General features: G+C 43.8%; 1 protein-coding gene across 1 annotated transcript; it reads right to left on the reverse strand.

Moving 5' to 3' along the window:
• Positions 1–986: 986 nt before the first annotated feature.
• LOC110490262 (uncharacterized) lies at positions 987–14234 on the reverse strand. The gene is made up of 5 exons (XM_021563553.3): positions 13351–14234; positions 4156–4347; positions 3706–3862; positions 2876–3058; positions 987–2730 (listed from the first exon to the last, which is right to left on the reverse strand). The coding sequence occupies exons 1-5, from the start codon at positions 13631–13633 to the stop codon at positions 2454–2456; spliced, it is 1092 nt and encodes a 363-aa protein (XP_021419228.3). The 5' UTR covers positions 13634–14234; the 3' UTR covers positions 987–2453.
• Positions 14235–24630: the final 10396 nt, after the last annotated feature.

Here is a 24630-nt window from a genome sequence, read left to right on the forward strand (position 1 = left end):
GATAAAACAAGCACATAGCATGATCGTCATAAGTAAAACCTTCAAAACCTTCAGTGCTAGAAAAAAGTTAGTACCAAACTAAGTGCCAGGTGACGCAGAGCGACTGGGACGGTAGACAGACAGACCTTAGATGCAGACAGAACCTTCCCTCCCTTCAGCTGCAGCCACAGCAGAGCAGCGTTTGGCTAGAAGACCAGTCAACATGTTGACAACCTCAACCTCCATCCTCAACCGCCATCCTCAACCCTCCATCCTCAACCATCCTCAACCATCCTCAACCTACATCCTCAACCTCCATCCTCAACCGCCATCCTCAACCCTCCATCCTCAAACCTCCATCCTCAATCTCCATCCTCAATCCTCCATCCTCAACCTCCATCCTCAATCCTCAACCATCGTCAACCCTCCATCCTCAACCGCCATCCTCAAACCTCCATCCTCAACCCTCCATCCTCAACCGCCATCCTCAAACCTTCATCCTCAACCCTCCATCCTCAACCGCCATCCTCAAGCCTCCATCCTTATGTTCTGTGAGGTCCTTCCGGATACTTTCCAGTCCACGTGGACATTCCTCTTCGGTTGTAGTTGAGACAGCTGGAGTAGCAGAAGAGCTGAGGATAGTTTGACAGGACGAGAACGCCCCTTCCCCCCCACCTATTGATGGATATAACTACTGTTCACATTTCACCCATCATTATACAGGAGGGGTCCACATTTGGTCTAACACTACACAGCTGATTCATGGAATCAATTCCTCATCAAGCTTTGATGATTTGAATCAGCTGTGCGTAGTGCTAGGGCAAAAAACTAAAGGTGCACACTTTGGGGTCCGCAGGACAGAGTGAAACGCTGGTTCAGAGCATGTCAGTGTTTTCTATGGGACTGATCTGCTGCTGAAGAGTGCAGAAATGACAGTTGATGGATAAGGCACATTGCTATGGAAATAAAGGTCACGTGGAGACACAAAATACTCCCAGAACACTACATTCAACTAAACAAAAATATCTTTAATCAGTTTTTAGGTAGAAACCATTTTTCATACAAACATATTGCGGGAATAGTCAGCGCAAGGTTCTTGCAATTGCTATTGCCAGCCCGTCAGTAAAATCCATAAAGTGCAGGTTAGTTGGTGTGACTGTTCCAAGTCTCCTACCACCGTAGAAAAACACACGACAAAGACTTCAACAACAGGTAAGGAGCTCTCCAAAGTTTCAGTCCAAAGCTTTAGAACAAATAGGGGGAAATAATGGGTGAACTTTGCTGAAAGGCCTTCTCATATCATGAAATGTCCTGAACAGTCATTCTGATTCCCATGTAAAATAGCCTTTTGAGTGACAGAAATATCCCCCATTATGTTATTTTGGGATATAAATGCTAAAAATGTTGGAAAATTACTTTTTATTTCATGGCTAACTACCAGGAAGTGATACACAAAGCAACTCAAACAACATTGAAATTGCATCAATGACATACATATTTGATTTATACATCTCCCGTTTGACATGTTTCTGGTTCTGGTTTCTGGACATGTTTCACAGTAGCACTGACGGATGTGTTGACCTGACAACTGAGAGTTTTGAACGACCTGTCCCCCCTTTAGTTCCCCGCTGGCTGAAGACCTAGCTAGCCAGTGACTAGCTAACACCAGTAGAGTAGCTATCTAGCTATATAAACCACGCCCCTCTGCAAACACGCTTTCTCCGATGCTGGTTACAAGGCAGTACTTATTTAAATTAGGTAAGAGAATATCATGTTACCATTGGTGTATTAAAATGAGAGAGTTAGGGTGATGTCACCCTATCCCCTTAATAATCCCGCCTCCTGAATCCAAGAATCCAAACTTTATCAATGCAGACGAAACAGTCATTTTTCATACTTTGGCCATCATACTTTCATCCAAATATCATCCAATTTCATGAAAAACATGAATTTGCATATTCATAACCTTTAAGAATAATATATTATACACCCATACATGGTTTTGGGGATGATTTCTGTATCCACCTTCCTCAGCTAAGTCCATTTCTTCTTTGGTCGGTGGCGACTTGGGGACCACTGCCAAACAACATCTCACAGTCTTCAGTCAGTGACATCAACAAGTGGATACACTAGAAACAGCAGAAAGGGCTTCCTCAGTGAGAGAAGAGGCTGGAAAAGATCCTCTGGTCTCTCTGTCAGTCCATACCATACAGTATATACAGTAACACGTGTCCCATCCAGCCATCCTTGCAGTAGTAGAAGCATCTCGCTGACAGGGGTCTGAGGGCTGTTCTCAAATGGTAAATAACACCTTATTCCTTTTCCTTATTACTTTTGACCAAAACTTGTATAAGGTTAGCTGCATGGGGCTCTGCTCAAACGTAGCGCACTTATTAGGGAATAGTGTGTTATTTGATCCTTCCTCATTGACCCTTGACCTCCATAGAGGGAGAGAGCGAGTGGACAGTGACAGTTCAATGGGGCTGCATTTGCCATGGAACTCGCTGGGGGGTGGAGTTGTGGATAGGATACTGCGGGGTAGGATATGGGGGCATGTGGTGTGGCTGTGAGGGAGCACATCCGGAGTTGGAGGCAGAGTTGGAGGGAATGTTGTGGGGGTAGACAGGGGCAGTTGGGGCAGTTGGGGCAGTGGGGGTGGGGACTCTCTGGAGCACCACGTGGGGGTAGATGATCTGACTCTCCGCCCGGAACAGACCAGGAAGCGGGGCCTTCAGTAGGCTCTCCTGACTCCTAGAGAGAGAGAAGGAGAGAGAGACCTTAGAATGAGTGGAAACAAACCAATATATTTGGTGTCTATAAAAGGTGCATACTGTAGCAGGTTTCAATTGATATTTACAACACGTTTAGGTTCATACAGTAGATCTCAGGTTCTCACCGCTGGTATCCACAGTTGTCGAAGCCGGCAATGCCCCCCAGGTAGACAGGGCTTTCTGCAGCCAGCCGGAGGTCCGGCCGCTGTGACAGGTGGAAGATCTTAGGAGGGGGGAACGTGCCCCAGTCCCCCTCCTCTCTCTCCAGCCAGCACTCACTATGCCGAGAAGACCTGGTGTCTCTACGCCTGGAGAGAGGTGGTTATCATCATCTCCATCAATATCACCCTTGTCTCCTCTTTCCGGTAAAGGTTCGGAGCGTGTGTGTGTGTGTGTGTGTGTGCGTGTGTGTGTGTGTGTGTGTGTGTGTGTGTGTGTGTGTGTGTGTGTGTGTGTGTGTGTGTGTGTGATATTAATGTGTTTTCTAATATACGAAATATGCCACATATTGTTGTTGTGGGGGGAAGTCAGAGGGAGGTGCTCATGGACGCCTACATGGAGCAGACATTTGCTGCCAAGTTGCTGAAATACCAGACCCTCGTGTCACGCCTGAACAGCCTTGGTTATCAGTGCAAACTTATAGTGCTGATATTTGGGAGTCTCGGCCAGGTTGATGGTACGTGCTTTCCGGTTGCAGGCCTGCATCGCACAAAGGCAAAGCGTCCTACGAGGTACTGCTCTGTGTCAGTGGTCATGGGCAGCCTTATTGTTTGGATAAGAAGGTGCTTTCTGTATCCACAAGTGTCGATATATCCATGACCTATGAAATGTTTGAATTCTTCTTGACTGTAATGTGATATGTGATTTGTGGATTCAAATAAAGCATTTCAAATGTGTGCGTGTGTGTGCTTGCTTGCTTGCGCCTATGAATGAGTGTGGGTGTGTTTGTGTGTACCTGCTCCTGCCGTCCCTCCTGGTGGCCCTGTCCTTCCCAGTGCGTTCCTGCAGGCAGCAGATGATGAAGGAGAGAGACATTGCCAGGATGACGATGCCACTGACCACTGAGGCCAACACGGCCACGCGCAGACCCCGGTCCTCTGGCCTCGATATGGCTGAGGGGATGGCAGGTCAAAGGCAAGTCAATTCAGTCCAGTACTGAGTCTCTGACAAATTACTTTCACCTATCATGTCGCTTCGGATATATTTTTTAAGATCTGTGATCACTGCAGGGGTACATAGGAGCAAGGAGTAGGGAGCTAGGAAAAGAGGGTAAGAGAAATGTGTAGCAGCTAGGAGAAGGGAGCTAGTGAAGGAGTGTATGAGCTAGGTGAAATGGGCACAGAATAGGAGAAGAGGCTGGGAGCTAAAGGGCTAGCGAGGGATTGGACCAACTGTGTTGTCTCACCCTCACAGACTGGCAGGAAGTTGCTCCACTGGGGTTTGCCTGCCCAGACGCTGCAGGAGATCTTATCACTGCCCACCAGCTGGTAGCCCTCCCTGCACCAGAAGGCCAGCACTGTACCCACCGACACCCCTGTCCCATGCTCCACATAGAATGACCCGCGCCTCGGGGGAAGCACGGACACACACAACAGACCTGGCGAGAGCGTGAGATAGAGAGTGAATATGAGAATTACAAAAGCAGAACAAGAGGAAGGGTTTAGAATATTTTGATTTTCATTTATTACTGATGTTTATATCTGGCATAAGGTATACACTCTCAAAAGTGTTCAATCTAAAACTCTCAGAGTAAATTTTACACAGTTTAATTTGCTGTTTATAGAAAGAGGGCAGAGAGAGAGAAAGAGATTGAGGAAAATATATGTTTCAAGGAGAGGGGGGTTGAGGTAATTCTCTGTAAATACACAATAGAACTCAGAGAGTTTTCTTTAATGGAAGCTCCTCTAACATCAGATATGTACAGTGCGGTGTCCCTCAGGGCAGTTGCCTTGGGCCATTACTCTTCTCTATTTTTACAAATGATTTGACACTGGTCTTACACGAAGCTAGAATGACTATGTATGCGGATGATTCCACATTCTACATGTCAGCACCCAAAGCCAGTGATCTCACTGAAAATTTAAATAAGGTGTTACAGTCTGTGTCAGAATGGGTAATTAATAATAAACTGGTCTTAAATACATCTAAAACTAAAAATGTTGTATTTGGTTCAATGCATTCTCTAAGACCTAAACCTCAACAAGTTGAGGAAGCTAAACTCCTAGGTATAACTTTGGGTGGTCAATTACAGTATCATGGTCAAATCATATTGACAAAGTTGTTGTGAAGATGGGGAGAGGTATGTCTATTATTAAAAGATGCTCTGCGTTTTTGACACAAATCAACTGTAGTAGTTGTTCAGGCTCTGGTCTTGTCCCATCTTGATTACTGTCCGGTAATATGGTCAAGTGCAGCAAAGAAAGACCTAGCAAAGCTGCAGCTGGCTCAAAACAGAGCAACAAAAAACAACAGCTCATTATGGACTGTGAAATGACACACACACAAACGAACACACACACACACAGGCACACTATCACACTCCAACACAAACAATCTACACACACATTATTCTTTAGTTGTATTGTTTGTATATCAATGTATTTGACACTTGTGAGACTGTTCTTGTATATCAGTAACCAGGTTTCCATCCAGACTTTTTATGTAAGCAAAGTACGTAGGATAAGAAATGTCACGACAGGCCTGATGGAAACAGCAAACTTGTCGGTAAACTTTCCAAATGTCGACAAAAGAAAATACGCTAGACAAGGTGGGATCTTTTTGTGTCGGTACAATTAATTATGCAAGAAATGGCGGTGGAAACGCCTTTATGCACAAATACGGATATAATAACCATCATATCGAAGTAAACCTGGAGTCACGCGACCATGTTGTGTGGTCCTCCCACTATGACTCGGGGAAGCATGCAGTTTATTAGGCTACAGATGAAATAAGTTATGATGAACTTCACAGGGTGGTGAAAGTGCACGGTGATTAGCATGATGCTCTCTTCCAATACATATTGGGGGTCTTATTCTGGAGACACGATCATAGATGTGTTGGCTGCCGTTTGACAAATACAAATAATCTCGCTCTTCCGTCCATAATAATCTCATCATGTAGCAGGCTATACCTCCACTGTATCTGCTTGCCAGTCCCCTTTCCTTTTGTCTATCAAGCTGTCATATCAGCTTAGCCCACTAGGGACTTTTATATCATTGTTAGTAACCAATATCTACTGTTTGTTATGTATTTCTGTGATTATTTAGTCAGTTAGTAAATACAGTGCCTTGCGAAAGTATTCGGCCCCCTTGAACTTTGCGACCTTTTGCCACATTTCAGGCTTCAAACATAAAGATATAAAACTGTAATTTTTTTGTGAAGAATCAACAACAAGTGGGACACAATCATGAAGTGGAACGACATTTATTGGATATTTCAAACTTTTTTAACAAATCAAAAACTGAAAAATTGGGCGTGCAAAATTATTCAGCCCCCTTAAGTTAATACTTTGTAGCGCCACCTTTTGCTGCGAATACAGCTGTAAGTCGCTTGGGGTATGTCTCTATCAGTTTTGCACATCGAGAGACTGAAATTTTTTCCCATTCCTCCTTGCAAAACAGCTCGAGCTCAGTGAGGTTGGATGGAGAGCATTTGTGAACAGCAGTTTTCAGTTCTTTCCACAGATTCTCGATTGGATTCAGGTCTGGACTTTGACTTGGCCATTCTAACACCTGGATATGTTTATTATTGAACCATTCCATTGTAGATTTTGCTTTATGTTTTGGATCATTGTCTTGTTGGAAGACAAATCTCTGTCCCAGTCTCAGGTCTTTTGCAGACTCCATCAGGGTTTCTTCCAGAATGGTCCTGTATTTGGCTCCATCCATCTTCCCATCAATTTTAACCATCTTCCCTGTCCCTGCTGAAGAAAAGCAGGCCCAAACCATGATGCTGCCACCACCATGTTTGACAGTGGGGATGGTGTGTTCAGCTGTGTTGCTTTTACGCCAAACATAACGTTTTGCATTGTTGCCAAAAAGTTCAATTTTGGTTTCATCTGACCACAGCACCTTCTTCCACATGTTTGGTGTGTCTCCCAGGTGGCTTGTGGCAAACTTTAAACGACACTTTTTATGGATATCTTTAAGAAATGGCTTTCTTCTTGCCACTCTTCCATAAAGGCCAGATTTGTGCAATATACGACTGATTGTTGTCCTATGGACAGAGTCTCCCACCTCAGCTGTAGATCTCTGCAGTTCATCCAGAGTGATCATGGGCCTCTTGGCTGCATCTCTGATCAGTCTTCTCCTTGTATGAGCTGAAAGTTTAGAGGGACGGCCAGGTCTTGGTAGATTTGCAGTAGTCTGATACTCCTTCCATTTCAATATTATCGCTTGCACAGTGCTCCTTGGGATGTTTAAAGCTTTGGAAATCTTTTTGTATCCAAATCCGACTTTAAAATTCTTCACAACAGTATCTCGGACCTGCCTGGTGTGTTCCTTGTTCTTCATGATGCTCTCTGCGCTTTTAACGGACCTCTGAGACTATCAGAGTGCAGGTGCATTTATACGGAGACTTGATTACACACAGGTGGATTGTATTTATCATCATTAGTCATTTAGGTCAACATTGGATCATTCAGAGATCCTCACTGAACTTCTGGAGAGAGTTTGCTGCACTGAAAGTAAAGGGGCTGAATAATTTTGCACGCCCAATTTTTCAGTTTTTGATTTGTTAAAAAAGTTTGAAATATCCAATAAATGTCGTTCCACTTCATGATTGTGTCCCACTTGTTGTTGATTCTTCACAAAAAAATACAGTTTTATATCTTTATGTTGGAAGCCTGAAATGTGGCAAAAGGTCGCAAAGTTCAAGGGGGCCGAATACTTTCGCAAGGCACTGTAAATCATTAAGCCAATGTGTATATTGCTGATTCATCATTTATGCTAGGGTTCGTGCAGATGACCAAGAATTGATTGACTGCTATTGATATAAAAGATCTTCAGATCTTTAAGAGTGGATTCGGAGGTAGCCGCTCTATATAAACTAATGCTTCCGCGGTGCCTCAGACTCCTAATGAGTTAGTTATTGCCTGATTAATTGAATCAAATAATGAAACGTTAGGTAATCGATTGGAAAATAGCAGGTCATCTCATAACCATACTAGAGACACAACATCATGTTTTATGTTTTTTTTGTGGACCCCAGGAAAAATAGTTGCTGTTTCGACAAAAGCGAATGGGGATCCGAATGAACCAATAAACCAATAAACAATCGATCCAGCAGAGAGCAGTACTGATGCTGAGTTGTAATGTTATTTCTGTGTCGTGAGGTTATTAGTGGTCTAAGACCCTGAAAGCATGCAGGCTGCTGTCTGCTGATTAGACATGACAGATGGGGGGATTTTTTGTTCTGCAGCGGTGCAGAGAGAGAGGGGGGCTAAGAGAGAGAGAGAGAGAGAGAGAGAGAGAGAGAGAGAGAGAGAGAGAGAGAGAGAGAGAGAGAGAGAGAGAGAGAGAGAGAGAGAGAGAGAGAGAGAGCTAGCTAGCCACGAGGGGATGAAGGATGTTGACACTACTGCACTAGGGCTTTACTCTCTCTCTTCTCCCAAACACACACACACACACACACACAGACACACACAGACACACACACACACACACACACACACACACACACACACACACACACACACACACACACACACACACACACACAGACACACACACACACACACACACACACACACACACACACACACACACACACACACACACACTGGATAAAAGCCAAGACAGGCACACATACAAACATGTGAATAACAATATGACAGACACGCGTGCAGAGGGTCCACGGCAGTTCATTTTCCCTACTGAGTCCAGCATAAGATTGAATCTGCATCACCATGCAGCATCTGCTTGCATATATTCATGCCCTGATACACACAAATACACACACGCACGCACACACACACGCACGCACGCACGCAAGCACGCGCACACACACACACACACACATACACACGCACATGCATACACACACACACGCACACACACGCACACACACGCACATACACACCAGCCAAGCTAAGACCTGAGTCATCATAGAGTTTAATCAGGAATGCAGCCCCTAAGCCATATGCCTCCCCTCCCAACACACACACACACACACTCACACGTGACAGACCAGTATTGAACCCGAGTTGTCTGCACAACTCAAGATTGTGTTAGCCAACTGAGCTAAAGTCTATATTAGTGGACCTACAGATCAATGTGTATTGGGATGTTCCCTGCACAGCTCAGAAAATACCCCTTCCACTCTAATATCTTGTGGAGTGGACTTTGAACTGCCATTAGAGTACTATTTATATTGTCGTGTTCGACTGCTGGGTTTGGCTGCTGGGTGAATGTTGGGTCTGTCTCATTCTGATCAGCTTATCTCCAGTGGGCCGCCATTCACAGGGCTTAGCTGGCATGGCAAAACCGTGGGCTGCCAGCAGCCAACCTGGCAACCTGACTCTCACAACATAACAACCGCCCCTTTCTTCTCTATTCTTGATGTTCCCTATCTCCCTCTCCGCCTCAGGGTCCTGACAGATAGGCGCTCAGAATAGTGCCTGATTAAATAAAGATTAGGGCCACCATTAAAGATTCATCCACACACAAAAACACTCATATACACACGCACGCGCACACACACACACACACACACACACACACACTCACTCTTCGCTTAGAGCTGCTTCACTACTGACCATACACTCCCTGTGTTGCCCTGCAGCAAGGCAGAGAAGGCTGCTGGACCACCTGGCATATTACACATCCCAGAGGCCACAACAACCTCTGTAATCTAGATATTACCACTTCTCTAACATAGCATCATCCCTCCATCTAAATTAGGGTTGAAATCTTGAGGTAACTTTCCCCAAATTCCCAGGTTTTCCAGAAAGCCCCGTCGGAAGATTCCCTAAACAGAGGGGAATAAGCAGTAAATCCGGAATCCTTCAAACAGGATTTCTGGATTTTGGGGAAAGTTAACGGGATTTCCAGCATAAAAAAATAACTATACTATACTATGGTATAAATACTATAGTATTTATTTTAGTGTTTTTTTGCAGACTGTAGTATACTGTCGTTTTTACTGTAGTGTTTTTGCAGACATTACTGTAGTATTTTTCCATGCTGCTTCGGCAAAAGCGAATGGGGATCCCAATGAACCAATGAACCAATAAACTAGTGAACCAGCAGAGAGCAGTACTGATACTGAGTTGTAATGTTATTTCTGTGTTGTGATGTTTGTTTTTTTGATAATACTGCAGCATGTACTGTAGTATCCTACAGAATACTACAACATAGTAAGTATTGCACATGATCGAGGGATACTACAGTGTAAGTACTGTACTATTCCATAGTAAACTGTCATGTTTTTTCATGTGGGTTAGCAACCCTGAAGCTGAGTAACCCCTATTGACCTAATACATGAAGCGGTAGAGGCTAAACCACCTGATTAGCCTGGTGTTCTACTGTCTTCTGTTTCAGACAGTCAACATTTTGCTAAACAAACTGCCCTCTTATGTTTGTATTCTCTCTTTTGTATTCTCTCCTTTTCTCACCCCCTCTATCTATCCTATTTCTCTCTCTGTCTGTCAGGGATACCTCTCTGTAGTAAACCTTCCAACTCCCACACTGACCGACGTCATAGGCTCTCTCTCTCTCTCTCTCTCTCTCGCTCTCTCATCCATCTCATCCCTCTCTCCATCAGAGGGTGAGGTTGCAGCAGTCTATTCCTGCGGTCTCTCTCCGTTACTCTCTGACACGGCCAATGACCGAATCCCCTTAAACACTCCACGTAGCGTGAGAGGGGTGAGGTAGGGATAGAGGAATGACAGGGATGAGTGGAAACAAGGTGCTGCCCTCCCTCACTGTAGAACTCTCCATTTCTCTGAATCCTCGCTGAGTTCTAGATGAGCGTCCTGGATGTGTGTTTCACACTGGTTCTCAATCCTGGTCCTGGGGACCCAAAGGCGTGCACATTTCTGTTTTTTTTGCATTACTAGCACTAGAAAGCTGATTCAAATGATCAACTCATCAAAAGGCTTTGATGATTTGAATCAGGTGTGTAGTGCTAGGGCAAAAAAACAACCCTTTGGGTCCCATGGGCCAGGATTGAGAGCGAATGGTGTGTCTCATTCTCACTCTCTCTCTGTTTTTAAGAACGAATGGCTGATGAGAAGAGAGTTGGTGTTCCCTCTAACCTTTCCCTCTAATAATAACCGACGATAACTTTATCTCGAGAACTATGTTTGTCTTCTCGCTCCCTTCCTCACTCCACCTATCCCCTCTCTCTCTCTCTGTTAAGGGCTGGACCTGTGCCTTGTGAGGCTGGACCTATTGGTTAAACATAGCTCGGGTCTTCTGACCATGCGGTGACTGGTAATAAGAGGACTGGTTGTGTGCCAGCAGAGGCTGCTAGACTGACTGACAGCAGCTAGACCTCCCCAATTAGAATGTCTGCATTGTTTCAGCTGTGGAACATGGATCTGAGAGTCAGTTCCATTAACTCTCGGTCCATTATCCCTCTGAGCTGAATTACACTCTAATGTACAGTATTTTTGAAACAAGATCGTTTCGAGAGCTGTAATTTGTATTTTCAAAATACTTTTCTAGAAGAAACATTTAAGTGGTTTACAATTTTGTAGCCCCTTTTCACCCTGTCAGTGGTGGGGAAAGTACACAATTGTCATACGTGAGTAAAAGTAAAGATACCTTCATAGAAATTGACTCAGGTAAAAGTGAAACGTGAAAGTGTTCTCTTGATAAGTGAGTGACCATTTTCCTGTCCTGCTAAGCATTAAAAAAATGTAACAAGTACTTTTGGGTGTCAGGGAAAATGTATGGAGTAAAAAGTACATTCTTTTTTTTAGGAATGTAGTGAAGTGAAAGTAAAAGTAATCAAAAATATAAATAGTAAAGTACAGATACCCCCAAAATCTACTTAAGTAGTACTTTAAAGTATTTGTACTTAAGTACTTTACACCACTGCACCCTGCATTGGTATCAGAAGTCTGATGGCACTATGGTGTGATAAGAGTGTCTGCAAAATAAACTAAATATAAATGTCATGTAAAAAATGAATAATTGCATAGCATGCTGAGTATTATTCTAATGAGCTCCGTCCCAAAACAAGGCCAATACTGCTTTGCAGTTCATTTTGGTATGTTCATATACTGTACATTTACATTTTGGTCATTTAGCAGATATGACTTACAGTCAGTGTATTAAACTAAGGAAGATAAACAAGAACATATCACAGTCATAGCAAGTCAAACGTTTCTGTAACTATTACTGAGAATGTTCCTGCTGTTCGGCCTGGCATTTTTGTATTTTATAATAAAATACTTTACAAAATACAAGTATTTTGTAGTTTATTTTGATACATTGATCTTTATGGTATTTCGTAATTGTATTTTGTTATTTTTGCCCATTCCTGTGCCACAACTGCACTATACACACTCTCCCCTGCTAGCAAAACAACTAATGGAATGGAAAAGGGAGATAAAGTAGGGAGATAAAACTACAAATCCATCACTACCATTGACCCCCTAATGGCTATACAAATATGCTATTTACAGAGTGTACTGGTAGGGACCAGGGCAGTCTAGTCACAGGGGAGCTGCTCACGATTCTGCCCAGAAAGAGAATTCTGAGGCATAGAGAAGAGAGGGCTGATGGGAAGTGTGCTGTTGACCAGCGTTATCTAATATTAAATATGTATTCCCACGGGGAGAGTGAAAGAGAGAGAGAGAGAGAGAGAGAGAGAAAGCTGCTGTTATGAAACCAACTGTGTGTTTTTTAAACCTTTAAGGAGATTTACATCGTTGTGGTTAGTGTGTGTCCATTTCTGTCTGTGTGTATGCACGTGTTTATGCCATGCACGTGTGGGTGGTGGTGGGACTGTGTATTAGTGTGTGAGCACTAGTGTGTGTGTGTGTGTGTGTGTGTGTGAGAGAGAGAGAGAGAGAGAGAGAGAGAGAGAGAGAGGGAGAGACAGAGAGAGACATAGAGAGAGAAAGAGAGCGAGAGAGAGAGAAAGGCAGATAGAGAGAGAGAGAGAGAGAGAGAGAGAGAGAGAGAGAGAGAGAGAGAGAGAGAGAGAGGGGGGGGGCATGGGATGCCCCACTAACTGCTAACTTATGCACACAGCAGCACCATAGTGGCATCTTGCTGATTTCTCTTTAGGCAGTGCAACTGAACAGTGGACATAACGAGACATCACAACCACAGCACCTGAAGCCACGAACCCCCCCAGGCTCTGATTAGGAAGTTCTGAGTCGGAACTGCTTCACTTTGGATTCTAATAACGTTTAGACAAGTCAATAACACCTGCACACTACTTAAGCTCTCATATGACGGCTGATACTGCCATTCTGTGTACAGATAGGGAAACCGTGAGACATGAACATGCGGACAAACAAGCAACAACATAGGCCCACTTGCACCTGCAAGCATAAAGTAGTACACACCAGAAACACAACACAAGTTTGTCTGTAGTATTAGTTTGTAGCAGTATTAGACATCAGTCCAGGAGAACTCGGACTCACCTGTGTGGTTGATGGTAGCTGCCTGTGACTCTAACTCTGTTGGGGACTCAGTCTGTAGCTTAGGCTGTGTCTGTGGTTCTGTCTGTGTCTGTGCCACAGTCTGTGCCTTTGTCTGAAGCTCTGGCTGTGTCCATACTCCAGTCTGTGTCTCTGTAGCAATGGGAGGATCAGAGGTGGTCTCTTGGAGGAGGGGGCTGACCGACGAGCATGCAGCCAGGGTCAGTGCACACGCCAGGGGCCACATTGGGGCCCACTCACCCGGGGGCCTACCTCCTCTAGACATGGGGACAGGCAGGAGAGGAAGATACCAAGACGTCCTCAGTAGCAGTAGATGTCCTTTCTCCGTCACTCTCTCATGGCCAGATGACACTCACAGCTGGTCCCTTACCGCCCCGCCACTCAAGGTGCCCCAGCAAAAGCTGCAGAAACACAGTTGTTCTTCAAATCACTTCCTCTCGCAGTGTCCTGTCCTCTTCCCAGTCCTAGTCTCGTCTCTTCACTCCCTGAGTGGAGACAAAGAGGTCTGTGTGTGGCCCATGTCGCTGGTGCGCTGTGGATCGTAGCCGCTCTGTAATCTTCCTGTCCCTGCAATCTCTGCACAATGCCTTTTTCTCTCTACTCTCTCTCTCTTTACTCCCTGCCTCTGTCCCTTCTCTCTCTCTCTGCCTTCCTCTCTGCTTTCCTTCTCTCTCTGCTCCCTGTGATCCCCTGTTCTGACGGCAGCTCTTACGTAACCCGCTGTAGAGCGGTAATTCATGCACTCTTAAATCCTGATATTCCTGGTTGCTGCTCCCCCTCCCTCTCTCTCTTTCCCCCTATCCTCCCACCCTCCCTCTTCCCCCCTATCCTCCCACCCTCCCTCTCTTCATCCCAGGGCTGAGTGTGTGAGAGTGAGAGAGAGAGAGAGAGAGAGAGAGAGAGAGAGAGAGAGAGAGAGAGAGAGAGAGAGAGAGAGAGAGAGAGGAGAGAGAGAGAGAGAGAGAGAGAGAGAGAGAGAGAGAGAGAGAGAGAGAGAGAGAGAAAGAGAGAGAGATCATGTTTCACAGGTAAGTGGATCTGTGCGGGAAAAACAGTTTGCAGTATTGAGAAAACTGCATAAGCAGCCAACAGCATCGGCCAGCATCACCTCTGGGACAAAGCATAGAACAGGAGCGCAGCAGTATGCTCAGTACATCGATAATGACATAAAAATTATACTGCGCTGTTTGAAGTAAGATCACACTGTAAAGATGCAAAGCCACAATTCCCATCTCGGGACGGCAGGGTAGCCTAGTGGTTGGAGGCAGGTAGCCTAGTGGCTAGAGTGTTGGACTAGTAACCGAAAGGTTGCAAGTTAAAATCCCCGAGCTGACAAGGTACAAATCTGTCGTTCTGCCCCTGAACAGGCAGTTAACCCACTGTTCTTAGGCCGTCATTAAAAATAAGAATTTGTTCTTAACTGACTTGCCTAGTTAAATAAAGTTTCAATAAAAATCTCTAACAGATCCCAGGGAGATGGGTTAGGATGGAGGAAACTAGAAGCTGTGAATGGCTCGTTCCTCCTGCAGTACTCTCTGGTCACTAACGGGCTGGACTGGCACAAAAAGTATATTTTAGATCACAGCCTCTATTATTCAACAGTCATCAGCATGGCTTCCTGTCTTGTCCAGGCTGCAATCTCTGACCTGATTCACCTGGCACTTTAACAACCACGGTGAAAAACATTCACAAATATCACCGGTCAAGTGTGTATGTTAAATTCAATGGTGTTGTTGGGCTCAGTGAAACGATCATGTCTTTAGATAAACGTGCAGGGGTCTTGTCGGGGTCACAGATCGTGACTTTAAAAAAAGGTGCAGGGGTCTTGTTGGGGTCACTGATCGTGACTTTAAAAAAAGGTGCAGGGGTCTTGTTGGGGTCACTGATTGTGACTTTAAAAAAAGGTGCAGGGGTCTTGTTGGGGTCACTGATCGTGACTTTAAGTAAAGGTGCAGGGGTCTTGTCGGAGTCACAGATCGTGACTTTAAAAAAAGGTGCAGGGGTCTTGTTGGGGTCACTGATCGTGACTTTAAGTAAAGGTGCAGGGGTCTTGTCGGGGTCACAGATCGTGACTTTAAATAAAGGTGCAGGGGTCTTGTTGGGGTCACTGAATCTATCATGACTAGATAAACATAGACTGAAGCCATCTGAAATGGCCGACAAACTCCTAGCTCGAATCGTAATGTTCTGCTTCACGTAGGATTCAAATGAAGTTGACAACATAACACAACAACAAAAACAACAACAACAAACACGAAGCAGCGTCTTCGTCACAATCCCCAGATGAATCGTCTTCATGGAGACAGAGATGATAAGATACACGGTTCAGTAACACAACAACACAGAGGCAACGCATCGTTCTTCACAGCCCCTCTGTGTCTCTGGTGGATATGTGTCACACTTCAGTGCAGGGGTACAGAGTGCATAAGAGCACAGATGAGTACAGAACTGAGGAGCACAGCAGCACGCAGCTAAAGCCACTAACAGGATGTGCTCTGCAGGAGATAACTGAGGAGCAGGTCACTCAGGGCAGATGAGCTTTGCACCTACAGGTCAAGGGCAATCACAGCCACACCGTAAATGCATTGTGAACGGCGGGAGAGAGATACACAGAGAGAGATAGAGAGAGTGATGCACACGTAGACTGTTCATATACTACCACCACATCACATTTGACCAGATCTTATCAACATGGTCGGCTGTTACAGTCGTTTCTCTGAGAGCGATAATAACCGTAGAGATGTTTTACTGCTGTACAGTTACAGTAACCTAACTAAGCTAGCAGGGCCATGTGAAAGGCTGTAAAGGTCTGTAACAGGGAGGCAGCAGGCAGCAGCTTTAGAGAGGGGGATTTAAGGCCTCCTGGGGCTGAAAGGCTACAGTAGATACAACAGTGGATCTGATTCTCAGGCTCATGCCTGCTGTGCTGTGGTTCTGCCAACCTTGGCCCTGTCCCATCCCCTCATGTGAACTTGTGGGTGTAGCAAGCGCTCCAGCAGGTATATTTCACTAGTCACCCCCAAAGCCTACTCCTCTTTAGCCACCTTTCCTTCCAGTTCTCTGCTGCCAATGACTGGAACGAATTGCAAAAATCACTGACGCTGGAGTCTTATATCTCCCTCACTAACTTTAAGCATCAGCTGTCAGAGCAGTTTACCGATCATCGCACCTATACACAGCCCATCTATAAATAGCCCACCCAACTACCTCATCCCCATATTGTTTTGTTTTTTTTTGCTCCTTTGCACCCCATTATCTCTACAAATACATTAATCTTCTGCACATCTATCACTCTAGTGTTTAATTGCTAAATTGTAATTATTTTGCCACTATGGCCTATTTATCGCCATACCTCCCTAATCATACTACATTTGCACAGACTGTACATAGATTTTTCTATTGTGTTATTGACTGTACTTTTGTTTATTCCATGTGTAACTCTGTGTTGTTTGTGTCACACTGCTTTGCTTTATCTTGGTCAGGTCGCAGTTGTAAAAGAGAACTTGTTCTCAACTGGCCTACATGGTTAAATAAAGGTGAAATAAAAACCAAATAAAAAATGCTTTACCATGATGGGATACTCCCTCTATAGTACTAGCTTATGGTGACTTTGCACTGAGAGGCTATATGGAACAATGTACTCCAGAGTACTCTGCTTGACTGGATACTGGAGAATACTGTGATATAGGCCTACTGGGCAGTGTAGCACTAGAGAGTATTTTGATGAATTGGGTGCACCATCTATAGAATTAGAAGTAATTCTATCTGGTTACTAATTCTACAGTCTTCAGTCACTGAGTCTTCACGTGTGCTAGGCGACTATAGCCTCTCACGCACATAGCTGATGAACCAGAATACCAGACACAGTGCAATTTACATATGTCGGATCTTAAATGGATCACTCTTTCGTTGATGAGAATTTTCCTGCACCGCAGGAAATGCAGATGAGCTTTGTGTTTTACATAAATTTGCTGAAAACCAAAACTAACACACGGTTATTTTAACAGTATTGCACTTTTCATGAAGCCTACTTTTGGCCAGCTAATAGCCCAACCACCGATCAAGCAACAATGTGGGCTAAACGTAAAAATCCTGTTTCTGCAGGATTATTTTGTTGAGACAATATAGGTCAAATTAAGATCCTACATCTGTACCTCACTACAGGACCATACGTATGGCTCTGTACCAGACTAACCACACACCCACCTTTGACACAGTCTCAGTGAGCTGGGAGCTCTATGGTACTAATGAGTCTGTTAACCTGACTCTTACCCCTGGGTTTTACCCCGACACAGAACCAACCAGTCCCAGACCTAATGTGATGATCGGCCCCAAGCCAGTCAATCCAACCCACCTGTTCTTAGTGTTACTTGTCCATACTAGAAGGCAATGATCTCCTGATCCGCACCACAACAACAAGAAAAGAAAACACACACATATAAACACACACACATGTACACACACACATTGTTCAGCAACATTGACTAAGTTGATCCCTGTTACGATGTAAAGAGGGTTAGGAGGAATTAGGCAACATTGATTGGGTTATACAACACCTGGCCTTGTGTCCTCCCTGCAGACACACACGCACGCACACACAAGCACATATACATACACACACATGCATGAAGGAACACACATTGACACACACACACACACATTAGACACACACACATTATATCAGTCAAGACAGATCAAGGGCCAGTGGATCTATACAGGCTAACGTCCATGTAATGTAATGTTGTGGTAGTCTATGAACAGTCTATGTTTGCATCTCTCTCTCTCTCTCTCTCTCACTCTCTCTCCCTCTCTCTCTCTCTCTCTCTCCCTCTCTCTCTCTCTCAATTCAAGGGGCTTTATTGGCATTGGAAACATGTGTTAACATTGCCAAAGCAAGTGAGGTAGATAATATACAAAAGTGAAATAAACAATAAAAATTAACAGTAAACATTACACATACAGAAGTTTCAAATATACAGTGTTGTAACAATGTACAAATGGTTAAAGTACACAGGGGAAAATAAATAAGCATAAATATGGGTTGTATTTACAATGGTGTTTGTTCTTCACTGGTTGCCCTTTTCTTGTGGCAACAGGTCACAAATCTTGCTGCTGTGATGGCACACTGTGGAATTTCAACCAGTAGATATGGGAGTTTATCAAAATTGGATTTGTTTTCAAATTCTTTGTGGATCTGTGTAATCTGAGGGAAATATGTCTCTCTAATATGGTCATACATTGGGCAGGAGGTTAGGAAGTGCAGCTCAGTTTCCACCTAATTTTGTGGGCAGTGAGCACATAGCCTGTCTTCTCTTGAGAGCCATGTCTGCCTACGGCGGCCTTTCTCAATAGCAAGGCTATGCTCACTAAGTCTGTACATAGTCAAAGCTTTCCTTAAGTTTGGGTCAGTCACAGTGGTCAGGTATTCTGCCATTGTGTACTCTCTGTTTAGGGCCAAATAGCATTCTAGTTTGCTCTGTTTTTTTGTTAATTCTTTCCAATGTGTCAAGTAATTACCTTTTTGTTTTCTCATGATTTGGTTGGGTCTAATTGTGCTGCTGTCCTTTGGCTCTGTAGGGTGTGTTTGTGTTTGTGAACAGAGCCCCAAGACCAGCTTGCTTAGGGGACTCTTCTCCAGGTTCATCTCTCTGTAGGTGATGGCTTTGTTATGGAAGGTTTGGGAATCGCTTCCTTTTAGGAGGTGATAGAATTTAACAGCTCTTTTCTGGATTTTGATAATTAGTGGGTATCGGCCTAATTCTGCTCTGCATGTATTATTTGGTGTTCTACGTTATACACGGAGGATATTTTAGCAGAATTCTGCATGCAGAGTCTCAATTTGGTGTTTGTCCCATTTTGTGAAGTCTTGGTTGGTGAGCGGACCCCAGACCTCACAACCGTAAAGGGCAACGGGCTCTATGACTGATTCAAGTATTTTTAGCCAGATCCTAATTGGTATGTTGAAATTTATGTTCCTTTTGATGGCATAGAATGCCCTTCTTGCCTTGTCTCTCAGATTGTTTACAGCTTTGTGGTAGTTACAGTGCCTTGCGAAAGTATTCGGCCCCCTTGAACTTTGCGACCTTTTGCCACATTTCAGGCTTCAAACATAAAGATATAAAACTGTATTTTTTGTGAAGAATCAACAACAAGTGGGACACAATCATGAAGTGGAACGACATTTATTGGATATTTCAAACTTTTTTAACAAATCAAAAACTGAAAAATTGGGCGTGCAAAATTATTCAGCCCCTTTACTTTCAGTGCAGCAAACTCTCTCCAGAAGTTCAGTGAGGATCTCTGAATGATCCAATGTTGACCTAAATGACTAATGATGATAAATACAATCCACCTGTGTGTAATCAAGTCTCCGTATAAATGCACCTGCACTGTGATAGTCTCAGAGGTCCGTTAAAAGCGCAGAGAGCATCATGAAGAACAAGGAACACACCAGGCAGGTCCGAGATACTGTTGTGAAGAAGTTTAAAGCCGGATTTGGATACAAAAAGATTTCCCAAGCTTTAAACATCCCAAGGAGCACTGTGCAAGCGATAATATTGAAATGGAAGGAGTATCAGACCACTGCAAATCTACCAAGACCTGGCCGTCCCTCTAAACTTTCAGCTCATACAAGGAGAAGACTGATCAGAGATGCAGCCAAGAGGCCCAGTAAAAGCGACACAGCTGAACACACCATCCCCACTGTCAAACATGGTGGTGGCAGCAGCATGGTTTGGGCCTGCTTTTCTTCAGCAGGGACAGGGAAGATGGTTAAAATTGATGGGAAGATGGATGGAGCCAAATACAGGACCATTCTGGAAGAAAACCTGATGGAGTCTGCAAGAGACTGGGACGGAGATTTGTCTTCCAACAAGACAATGATCCAAAACATAAAGCAAAATCTACAATGGAATGGTTCAAAAATAAACATATCCAGGTGTTAGAATGGCCAAGTCAAAGTCCAGACCTGAATCCAATCGAGAATCTGTGGAAAGAACTGAAAACTGCTGTTCACAAATGCTCTCCATCCAACCTCACTGAGCTCGAGCTGTTTTGCAAGGAGGAATGGGAAAAAATGTCAGTCTCTCGATGTGCAAAACTGATAGAGACATACCCCAAGCGACTTACAGCTGTAATCGCAGCAAAAGGTGGCGCTACAAAGTATTAACTTAAGGGGGCTGAATAATTTTACACGCCCAATTTTTCAGTTTTTGATTTGTTAAAAAAGTTTGAAATATCCAATAAATGTCGTTCCACTTCATGATTGCGTCCCACTTGTTGTTGATTCTTCACAAAAAAATACAGTTTTATATCTTTATGTTTGAAGCCTGAAATGTGGCAAAAGGTCGCAAAGTTCAAGGGGGCCGAATACTTTCGCAAGGCACTGTACCTGTGGCGCTGATGTTTAGGCCAAGGTATGTATAGTTTTTTGTGTGCTCTAGGGCAACAGTGTCTAGATGGAATTTGTATTTGTGGTCCTGGTGACTGGACCTTTTTTGGAACACCATTATTTTGGTCTTACTGAGATTTACTGTCAGGGCCCAGGTCTGACAGAATCTGTGCATAAGGTCTAGGTGCTGTTGTAGGCCCTCCTTGGTTGGTGACAGAAGCACCAGATCATCAGCAAACAGCAGACATTTGACTTCGGATTCTAGTAGGGTGAGGCCGGGTGCTGCAGACTTTTCTAGTGCCCGCGCCAATTCGTTGATATATATGTTGAAGAGGGTGGGGCTTAAGCTGCATCCCTGTCTCACCCCACGACCCTGTGTGAAGAAATTTGTGTTTTTTGCCAATTTTAACCGCACACTTGTTGTTTGTGTACATGGATTTTATAATGTTGTATGTTTTACCCCCAACACCACTTTCCATCAGTTTGTATAGCAGACCCTCATGCCAAAATGAGTCGAAGGCTTTTTTGAAATCAACAAAGCATGAAAAGACTGCCTTTGTTTTGGTTTGTTTGGTTGTCAATTCGGGTGTGCAGGGTGAATACATGGTCTGTTGTACGGTAATTTGGTAAAAAGCCAATTTGACATTTGCTCAGTACATTGTTTTCATTGAGGAAATGTACGAGTCTGCTGTTAATGATAATGCAGAGGATTTTCCCAAGGTTACTGTTGACGCATATTCCACGGTAGTTATTGGGGTCAAATTTGTCTCCACTTTTGTGGATTGGGGTGATCAGTCCTTGGTTCCAAATATTGGGGAAGATGCCAGAGCTAAGGATGATGTTAAAGAGTTTTAGTATTGCCAATTGGAATTTGTTGTCTGTATATTTTATCATTTCATTGAGGATACCATCAACACCACAGGCCTTTTTGGGTTGGAGGGTTTTTATTTTGTCCTGTAACTCATTCAATGTAATTGGAGAATCCAGTGGGTTCTGGTAGTCTTTAATAGTTTATTCTAAGATCTGTATTTGATCATGTATATGTTTTTGCTCTTTATTCTTTGTTATAGAGCCAAAAAGATTGGAGAAGTGGTTTACCCATACATCTCAATTTTGGATAGATAATTCTTCGTGTTGTTGTTTGTTTAGTGTTTTCCAATTTTCCCAGAAGTGGTTAGAGTCTATGGATTCTTCAATTACATTGAGCTGATTTCTGACATGCTGTTCCTTCTTTTTCCGTAGTGTATTTCTGTATTGTTTTAGTGATTCACCATAGTGAAGGCGTAGACCCAGGTTTTCCGGATCTCTATGTTTTTGGTTGGACAGGTTTCTCAATTTCTTTCTTAGATTTTTGCATTCTTCATCAAACCATTTGTCATTATTGTTCATTTTCTTCGGTTTTCTATTTGAGATTTTTAGATTTGATAGGGAAGCTGAGAGGTCAAATATATTGTTAAGATTTTCTACTGCCAAGTTTACACCTTCACTATTACAGTGGAACGTTTTACCCTGGAAATTGTCTAAAAGGGATTGAATTTGTTGTTGCCTAATTGTTTTTTGGTAGGTTTCCAAACTGCATTCCTTCCATCTATAGCATTTCTTAATGTTACTCAGTTCCTTTGGCTTTGATGCCTCATGATTGAGTATTGCACTGTTTAAGTAGACTGTGATTTTGCTGTGGTCTGATAGGGGTGTCAGTGGGCTGGCTGTGAACGCTCTGAGAGACTCTGGGTTGAGGTCAGTGATAAAGTAGTCTACAGTACTACTGCCAAGAGATGAGCTATAGGTGTACCTATCATAGGAGTCCCCTCGAAGCCTACCATTGACCATGTACATACCCAGCGTGCGACAGAGCTGCAGGAGTTGTGACCCGTTTTTGTTGGTTATGTTGTCATAGTTGTGCCTAGGGGGGAATATGTGGGAGGGAATGCTGTCACCTCCAGGCAGGTGTTTGTCCCCCTGTGTGCTGAGGGTGTCAGGTTCTTGTCCGGTTCTGGCATTTAGGTCGCCACAGACTAATACATGTCCCTGGGCCTGGAAATGATTGATTTCCCCCTCCAGGATGGAGAAGCTGTCTTCATTCAAATATGGGGAGATATAGGTAGCACACAGGAGGACATTTTTCTCTGTTAGGATAATTTCCTTTTGAATTTCTAGCCAAATGTAGAATGTTCCTGTTTTGATTAATTTAATGGAGTGAGTTAGGTCTGCTCTATACCAAATTAGCATACCCCCTGAGTCCCTTCCCTGTTTCACACCTGGTAGTTTGGTGGATGGGACTACCAGCTCTCTGTAACCTAGAGGTCAACCAGTGGGTCCGTCTCCTCTCTCTCTCTCTCTCTCTCTCTCACTCTCTCTCACTCACTCCTTCAATCTCTCTCTTTCAATCTCCCACTCTCAACATGCAATGTACAGGTATATACAGCCAAAGCAAAAGACTTTCAGATTCAAGTCATCAGGAATCCTCTCTCTGTCACACAAAGGTGTTTCTGTTTGCTGTTTGGTCGGATTATGCTGATTATGAGTTAGAAGTGTGTCATGTGACTAGTTAGCCGGTCAGTAAAGTTTAAAATATACTTATTTATGTAGCTTTCATGTTAAACCCTTAAATGACCATGACATTATTTAGCCTATAATTAGCTATTTTATAGCTTTTTAAACAGCCAGGCCACGCCCTGACCGTGGTTCCTTTTTATGCCTCTATTTTGGTTCGGTCGGGGCGTGAGTTGTGGTGGGCATTCTATGTTGTTTTTCTATGTTTTCTTTGTGTTTGGCCTGGTATGGTTCCCAATCAGAGGCAGCTGTCTTTCGTTGTCTCTGATTGAGAACCACACTTAGGTAGCCTGTTCCCACCTGGTGTTTGTGGGTAGTTGTTTCCTGTTTTGTGTTGTGTCACCTTTCAGGACTGTTTCGATTTTCGTTGTTTCACTTTGTTATTTTGTATTTCGTGTTCAGTTATATTAAATTAACACGGACACTTACCACGCTGCGTTTTGGTCCGATCTTTCCTGTTCCTCAGATGAAGAAGATCGTGACACAGGCTATATTCAGTTGTATAATGACGAAACATGTGACAACTAACATTGACATATTCACACATTCACAGAACCGAGGAAAGCTTTGTCTGAATAAATAAGGCAAGATAGATGTGTAAAGAGAGTGGATCTCTTCAATTCCACAGCCCTCCACTCAAATAGGGGATTTAGCACTTACTGTACAGACAAATACCACCTGAGGGCAGGCTCGGGCTGCACTTCACTCTGACTGGTGAGGTATCCGTCCTTGGTACCAAGGACGCGCTGTGCATGGCTCAAAACTGGCATGGAACAAAACCGGTGCACATGGAACAACAAGCTATTACATTCAATAATCTGTTAATACCAGCACTTTCATTTATAAAGCACTCAAAACGATTATTTTTTCTTTACAAATCAAATCAAATCGAATTGAATACAGACTGTACATGTGGGTAGGGGTAAAAGTGACTAGGCAATCAGGACAGATAATAAACAGAGTATCAGCAGTGTATGGGAACGTGTTTATGTGTTAGCATTGGTGGCGTCAATATGCATGTGTGTGTGTGTGTGTGTATGAGCGTGTGTAGTGTGTGTGCGTGTGCGTGCGTTGGAGTGTCAATGTAGTATGTGTGAGTATGTGGGTAGAGTCTAGTGAGTGTGCATAGAGCCAGGGCAAGAGAGTCCGTGCAAAACAACCAAGATAAATGAATAATAAAGGGAGTCAGTGTAAATTGTCCGTGTAGCAAATGTTAGGGTTACCAATGGTACATGACTGTAATATTATTACACATTGGACGCACTAAAACATCATCATCATCATCTTCTGCACACCATGCTGCAAACTCATGACAAGTC

The sequence above is a fragment of the Oncorhynchus mykiss genome, chromosome 15 (genome assembly GCF_057628025.1).
Source record: "Oncorhynchus mykiss isolate SJ-2025 chromosome 15, ASM5762802v1, whole genome shotgun sequence".
Taxonomy (NCBI): Eukaryota; Metazoa; Chordata; class Actinopteri; order Salmoniformes; family Salmonidae; genus Oncorhynchus; species Oncorhynchus mykiss.